This window comes from Antrostomus carolinensis, unplaced genomic scaffold (genome assembly GCF_000700745.2).
Source record: "Antrostomus carolinensis isolate BGI_N321 unplaced genomic scaffold, ASM70074v2 scaffold28157, whole genome shotgun sequence".
NCBI lineage: Eukaryota > Metazoa > Chordata > Aves > Caprimulgiformes > Caprimulgidae > Antrostomus > Antrostomus carolinensis.
The window spans coordinates 12,137-20,286 of NW_010329927.1; the positions used below are offsets into that span (position 1 = coordinate 12,137).

Genomic DNA, 8,150 nt, shown 5'->3' on the forward strand with positions numbered 1-8,150 from the left:
TAAGTACAACATCTCTTGAGCAGGATGGGGGAGGAAAAAAAGACAGGACCCAAATTAAGTCAGGGGAAACGGAAAGAAGAGGAAAAACTTTTTATATTGCTTTTTGTGACCTAGAGACTGACAGGCTGTGGAAATTCTAATGTGAGTTTTGTTGCTTCTGTGGATTGCTTCCCACTTGAAAAACCAAAAAGCTCACTTGTCTCTGGTTTATGGGGTGAACAAGTAGTGGCAGCCTGCTATAAAAATCCTGTTATTAAAAAGTTGCCAGGTTGAGAAAAGGGAAAGGTGGCAAACTGGGAAAAGCAGTGTGATAAAATCCAGTTGAAGCAAAGATAATACACAGTTGGTACCGTGAAATGGGAGTTGTGGCCTGAGGCAATGGAGTACTGAAAAGATGGAAGAAAGTGAGAAAGCAAGAGATGAACAGGAGTTACAAAATACAAAGTTAAAATACAGGAGCATTGAGGTTAAACAGCAAATGGCCAAGCAAGCAGAATACACTAGTGATTCCAAGGAACAGTGAATTCAAAGGTGGTCTAGTTATAACCTATGGATATGGTCCTAAAAAGTGGGAAATGAGGGGCTAATATACTCCAGTTCCTTTTCTGGGGGCCAGAGACAGCATCTCCTGCTTAGCAAATTAAATTGATGCACACGGGTAAATTGAGATACGTTTCTCTGTATCTCTGTGCCAGAAACTGGAAATGTTTTAAAGACAGGTGTATTTATAACTTGGACTGGCTGCTGATTGTGGAAATTTGCATAATCTTAATTTCTTTTTACAAGTGTGTTTTTCTGAGGCAACAGTGGCCTATAAAAAGGGCCTTGATGTAACTGAATATAAATAGTCAAACTTACCTGAGAGTTGAGTTATTTTTCATAGGTTACATGTTTGTTGAGAGTTACAGCTCTGTTTATAATCTTACTCTCATCTGATCTGAATTTTAACATTTTCATTTCTGTTTGCAAGTAAAGCAGCACTGCAGGCATAGGTGAAAGAGATCAAGCTGTGAGCAGATTTACAGTCCACCAGTGCAAAATAAGTTACAACATTCTCAGTTTTTTAGCTTACTGTTCAAAGACACATCCTTAACTGATTACAAACATACAGATGCTCTGTGTCCCTCATCCTTTTTTATTCTGTGTTTCCACTAACCAGTCTTAGATCTTGTAGCATATTTTGGGTGGGAGAGAGATTGAGAAAACTCAAAATGGGAGAACTGAAGGCGTAAGAATGACAGAAGGATGTTGATTTATCCTGGATGTTTCTGACTGCTATTGAAAGTAATATAAACTGTTTTTCTTTTTGCAGTTTAATTGGTTGGGGTCAAATCAGAAGAGGAGTGACAATCAAGCCAACTGTTGATGATGACTGAAGAACAAAAGAGAGTGCTTCATTTTTAAAGATGAAGTGCCTATTTCTATTTTGGAGGGGGGATACCTTCACAGTGAAATTGGAAGCTGTACAAACATTATCTTTGAGTTGTATGGCTGTCCTTGTACACTTCATTGAATTTTACCCTGTTACTAAAATACTAGTCACTATCACCATTAAAAGTGTAAAAGAATTGGTGTAGAAGTGGGTTTAATTATCCACATTTTAGTAGAAATTAATTGTACATGTCCCATGGCATGTCTAATTTATGTCATTTTGTGTTTCAGACATATCTGTTTAATATCAGTCAAGCCGGCCCCAGTGTAACACACAAACCATAAATCTGGTATTGAAATAAAATTTTGCCTATTTTCATTAATTCATACAATTTTTCCAAGTAACAAAAGACTGCAGAGGTTGTTCAACGAGTACAAGAATTAAAAGCAAAAAAAAAACCAAAACCAAAACAACTCCCATTGAAGACTGGTACCCTCTCCACACATCTTGTTTTGTGTAGTCAGCTGTTTACAGCATTAAAAAAACCGCCCACTTTTTTGGTTTATATGGTTCTGACTTTAGGATTCTTGCTATTACACTGTGTCATTAGGATGACAATGTTGATAGACTTAAATTTGTCACTTCCAATATTACAAGAAGTTTTAGTTAAACCCCTGAAGAAAAACTACAGGTAAACTGGATCTGAACTGGTAGTACTGGTTTTGACCATTTTTTTAGAATGGATTTGTGAAAAGATTGCGATTCATGTGAAACACAGCTGTTTGTCATCGTGGAACTGAGAGTGACCTGGGAGCTTTTTGTACAGTAGGAGTAAAGTGCTTATTTCAGAGTTATATTAAGCAAATATTAGCTCTGATCTTGAACTATAAAGTATCTGGAAAAGGCTGTAGAAGGGAATGGTTTTTTTGGGGGGGAAGGTGGAATTCAGAATGAAATGAGGAAAAAGGTGTAAAATCGTATTTCCTTAGCTAGCCTGAATCACGCTCCTTAGGAGAAAACGTGATGTCATGAACTTAGGGTAGGGTGCCAATACTTTCATCCAGGTAGCTTTGACTCCTTCATTTTTACTAATGTACGTAGCTCTAGGTATTTTATATACTAGACTTTAGCAAGTCCTCCTATTTTCCATATTTTTATACAAAATACTGTGTTCATTTTTAAAGCCTGGTTTCAGTTGTGCTTAATATATTCCAGGGCATTCTAAAGGTACATACCATTTCACCCACCAAAATGGACTTCGATGAAGCAGCTTGAGTTTTGTTCCTGGTTTTGCATTGTGTTTTGTGTTGCGTTATTCCACCTACATTCCTGTTCTCAGCTTCTCCATTTGTATAGTGCTTCTCCTCTTTAACAGAGACAGTCAGCTGTAGTTCTTCCTGATTCTCCTAGTCTCGACCAGTTTACAATCTTAAATGTGTTTCAAAGACTTCATCTTTTCTGCTTTGGAAGCTTGTTTCTCTGACTCTGAATTCTGTGAATTTGGATAAACTTGTGTCTTACCTGGTTTGGGAGCAAAAGGGTGAGCATAAAAGAGAAAGTAAGCTACCACAGAGTCTAGGATGACACCACCACCTAGAAGATCTGTTCCAAAGAGTTCTTTCTAGACACTCTGAATGTGTGGGCCTGATGGTGGAGAAATGCTGAACTGCTTCTGACAAATTGGTTAAGCACCCGTAGGCGTTTTTAGGCATATGGATATTTTGGAGATTAGGCCTTAATATCTTAATCTACAATTAAAAAAAGTACCATAACCTTCCCAACCTACTCCTTCACTTGGGTAGGTAGTAACTGCAAAGTACTAGTATTGTCCTAGTGCTAGGATTAGTAGGCAGCCTAACGTCCTTCCAGCTAAACAGCTGTAGGCCATTACTTAATTTAGGTCTGAAGCGTTATTTGATACTGCTGTAGGTGATAGATTTCTTAGCTGTATGTTATCAGTAATGTTAAGAAAGGCTTTATGAAAGTGTTTTGTTCCCTCTGACGTATTAAGTAATACTTTGTTTGTCTGAAGGCATGCACAGGAACTGGTGGGAACGAGAGAGAATTGAGGCAATGAAGTGCCAGGGCAGTGAGTTTTGCTTCTGACCCATTCTTGCATCAGCCCGCTTGCTCTTCCAGGCTCTTCCAGGCTGGGCTAGGGGGTTTTTAGCAGCTGCAGCCCTCTCCCAGGGCAGTTCCTTGTGTTCTGAGCTGTTCTTCACTTCCTTCTGATGGTAGACTTGGGTTCATTACTCATGTACGTGTGCTGTGTTGTGCAGGAAAGAGTTGCCTGAGTGAGGTGGTTGTTACAGAATGGTGTGTCTGGCCCAAAGCTGGTTCTTGATCCTTCCCAAGAGAAGAAGGGAGGTTAGGTACATGTATGGTAGTATAGGTAGTCTGAGGTGTCAGCTATGATTTACACATGACAATGTCTTGTATACGTGGTGGTGGGGGGAAGGTGTAAAGTGCAAAGTTCTTTTTTGCCACGAAAATGTCAAATTTCCTCTGACTGGAAAGCTGCGACTCTGCTGGCATGAGTAAAGAATAATGGGAACATCTTGAGACTTCGGTGAACACATGACTCTGCAGCATCAGAGAGCCAAGTCAGGAGAGTGCAAGTGTAAATCTGTGATGTGCTGGTGTGTCTGTATCCACCCACTCTGCATTCTCTGAATTGTGATGCCAAGGTTTAGATGAATGAGAGGAAGAGATACTATGTCACACTAAGGAAGGTGAAAATTGCTCAGGTTTTCTTGGCCAGGATGAAAATAGTAACACATTGCTTGTGAGCTCTCTCACTTTACCAAGGTTTTATTTGAAAGTGATGATTTTATTTTCTGTTCATAGGTCAGATTTAGCTGCCTGACCGTAGGTGTGCAGTTACATTTCAAATGGTTTGGCTAGCCAGGGCACAAGTGTGGAATTGGCAGCTATTACACTTGTCACATTCTGGAGCTGGATATAGCAGAACATCTGAGATGGCACCAGTACCTACACTTGGGTAACTGAATCTCTTCCAGTAATCAGTCAGAACTTGGTAAATGTTTTTAGGAGGGTGCTAGAACAGTGGTGCTATACTTGGTGGTGTATATAGTGGTGCTATACTCTTTGCTATGGGGAGGAAAGTATAGCACCTCAATAATTACTTTGCAAAAGACGTCTGGTATCTAAGAAACCTACTAGAGCACTGTAAGTTAACTGGACTGCTCCCTGTCTTGTTTTTAGCAACCTGTGATTGGTTCTGTATTAAAACTACCATGGCAGGTGGGTTGGAACTGGATGATGTTTAAGTTCCCTTCCAACCCAAACCATTCTATGATTCTAGGAAAACTAGTAAGAGACAGTGGCTGGCTGTCATTCCAGGGAGTTTTTGCTGGCTGGCTCAAATCAAACAAGCTACTCGACAGACGGAGTTCTCCATTCTGTTTATGCATATCACAAATACCATCCTGCCCTGCAAACCACTCACAGTTAAAACTGAGGTTGCTTACCTAGTTTTGACTACAAGAAATTAGACTTTAAGGAAGCAAAGGTGGACAAAACTTGAAGTAGTTCTTTGCCTTAACTTTTTGTAAATGCTAAAGGGGTGACTGCTTTACTGGATTTTATGGATGGAAATAAGGTTATTTCTAATAAAAGTGGATACTAGTTTCCTATTGTTTCTGCTGGAACTGAAGTCAAGTTTAAAACTTGAATAGAAACTCCGGGAGGGAGGAGTGGTTGCTCTCCAAGGTCTGCACGCAACCTGTGGCCAAGAGTTGCCCTGCAGCAGGATGCTGTCTATCTGAGCCTCTGTGGCTAGAGATTGTCCAAAAGCAGTTTTTCCACTGAAGATAGTCCTCCGGGGTTTTTTTGAAATGTTTTGCTTCTCATCCAGATGAGTATGAAAATCTTATTAATGGAGCAAAATATTTTTTAAGAGAGCAGAAACACCATATTCCAGAGAGCGAGGATGACATCTCTCCTTTGCAGTGAGGACTCACACCTCTCCTCTCTTCTACGTCTGTGTAGAATGCTGAAGTCCGCATCACTCATGGTACTGTTGGTGGATTTTAATCCTCTTTGTACACTCTTCATGGCATGGGACTTGCAACAACTGTCAGGACACTACAGGGATTTGGAGGACCAGTGTTCATAACTGTGATTCTAATTAACTCTAGGTGGAAATGCAACTTGCTCCGAAGTGAAATAAACACCCCCAGCAGAGCTTGTTCAGTTTATTCCTCTTTCTTTTCTCCCTTCCTTTTCTCCTACCAGTTCTCTCCATGAAACTGAGAGGTGAAAGCGATGTTTACTGACCACCTCTGTTTGTACAGAATGTCTCACTGTCTTGTAGATTAGCATCTAGTTACTAACAAAAGTGACAAAAAAACCCAACTTACTGACAAAAGCTGTAGAAGCATCTTCCCGGTGTCCTGTTCCAGGTTCTCTTCCATTCAACCCTTGCTGTATGACAGGCAAGAGAATCAACCCCTACCTTAATTTTGCCATGAATAAAAATGTATGAAAAAGCACATTTACTGGAATGTTTGAAATGAAGGTCACCTTAGTAAATTATGTAGAAACATAAACCTAAACTAGGGAAATGTCAGATTAATGGTAACTGTGGTCACCTAGCTGCTTTAAAGGAGCAGAGGTCTGGGTTGGTGGTGAATCTTGGACCTATCTTGCTCCTGGATGCTTGTTCCCCATACCTGTTGTATCAGCTGCAGCGCTTGTTCACATGTGCAGTGACTCGGATGAAGGAACAGGTTTGAAAAACTTTTTTTTAATAGAAAGGAAAGGAGAGAAGGAGATGAAAGATGGTCTTTTCTGTTGGCAGCTTGGATTTAAAATGAAGTTTCTGACCTAAGTTTTCAGGTGACAGGGAATGAGGGAGATTCTATTTTGCTGTCCCCAGTAGAAAATGACCTTTATGTTTCCTCAGAGACCTAATGTAACTAAAGACTTCATATGTATGACCTTGCACTCTTATCTCCATTAAACTAATACTACCTCCCAGCCTGTGTCCATATATCAGTTCTCTAGATTTATTAATTCACACTGATAATGCATTTTGAGCTGGGATATGGCAACTCTAATACTGTAATTCCAAGTAGTAAAAATGCAAGTGAATGATGGACAAAATAAACCCCAAACATCTCTGTTTTTCTTTTTCAATTCTACTGGTTTCCCCTGCTTCATTATTTTTAGGAATTATAATGGTGAGCTAATTAAAGAAAGGAGGCACACCTGAGAGTATCTGTGGAGTATCTGCATTTTGTTGGTTGTACAACAAGGAGGGTTACACAGAGAGCATTTCCCGGAGCTGTGGTGGTGGTGGTGGTGCTGTTAACAGCTTAGGTTGGCTTTCAAAGCCCTGGTTTCACAAAAACGTGGGGAGAGAGAGTCATTAATTTCATACTGAAGTTTTCTTTAAGGCATCAGTACATACATATTTATGTTATTTATACCATTGCATGTAAGTCACACTACTGCACTAGGAAAAGATCAGTGAATGGCAAACAGAAACTAGAGTCATTCTGTGATGCAGAAAAAGGATAAAGCTAAGAGCTTATATTCCCCACATGATGCTTTTATTGAGGTTCATTCTCTGAAGAAACTGATATAAAACACTGAGAAAGATAAGAGTCTTAAAAGGATGGGTAGGCTTAGACTCAACAAAAATGTAGGAAGATGTTTTATTTTGTTGCATTGTACACCTTAAAGAGTTGATCTGTAATCATACCTATAAAGCCGAAAAGACAGTGCTGCTTTAACCACCTTGGCTCTACCATGCAGGACTAGTTCCTAAAACTAAAACTTTAAGCTCTACGTAATCACCAGAGCCCTGTGGTTATATACTGGTGTATCAAGGTTGTTGTAGGAGTTAAACATACCTAATGGTGGAGCAAGTAGCGATTTGGGCGAGAGGACAGTTTCATAGTTCATTTTCCAAAGAAGAGTGCTCTCCCAGTGTCTTACGGGCAACTCTCTCACATGAGCCAAAATAAAATGCGCTGGGGGGTGAAAATGAGGGTGGTGAGTGGGTTTGCTAGTTTAACAGTCCTCACATGAGCTTCTGTCTCACCCTCTTTTCCTGTCGAGGCACTGAGTGGTAGAGGTTTGACCTATCACATGGTATTTTGTATTGGCTCAAGCTGAACTAAAGCGCTGCTGACGGATACAATGCCGTCTGAAGACACTGCTCTGCCAGGCTGCGGTACTTCAATATTTAAGAAGGCAGCATCATGTAATACATCATGCTTCTTTAATATAAATAAGTAGATATCTCATGCAATGGTACAAAGTTAAGGTGCTGTGTCAGTAATTATTTCTGAGACTTCAGTATGCATTTGGGAAATGCCATTTCCAGCCAAAGCTCACATTTCATTCTGAAGGGGTGGAGTATCAATTCCCAATTAACATCTTTGCCCATTTTGTTCTAGTATATACACAAAATCCAAAAGCATTATAAAATTACATTTTTGTTGCTTTAGTTTTGTAGCACTTTCAAAGGTCCTTCTTGCTCACTGCTGGAAAAGGAGTTTCTACTGTTTTTCCAGACTGAGTCATCTAGGTGATGGTCTCAATATTGCCTACATTAAAGTTTTAAACTCTGCCCCCAGTCCTGTTTGATGCTGGTTTCCCATCAGTGCTGGTGCCAGCGTGATGCCCCAGCTCCGCACACCTCTTGCCGTTTTGGGTCACTTCTTGCTGCAAGGCCGGGGCTAAACAGTGACAAAGATTCAAAGAGCTGTCCTCCATTAATCATAGAACCATAGAATGGTTAGGATTG

At 40.1% G+C, this 8,150-nt stretch overlaps 1 protein-coding gene across 1 annotated transcript in view; it reads left to right on the forward strand.

Moving 5' to 3' along the window:
- Nucleotides 1-1,828, forward strand: part of LOC104528693 (eukaryotic translation initiation factor 2 subunit 3) — a gene marked incomplete at its 5' end in the record, with an annotated part of 11,924 nt that extends 10,096 nt beyond the window's left edge. Inside the window, one exon of the mRNA XM_010172774.1 lies at nt 1,313-1,828. Within this exon, the coding sequence (XP_010171076.1) occupies nt 1,313-1,376 (64 nt within the window). The remainder of the gene's footprint in view (nt 1-1,312) is intronic.
- Nucleotides 1,829-8,150: the final 6,322 nt, after the last annotated feature.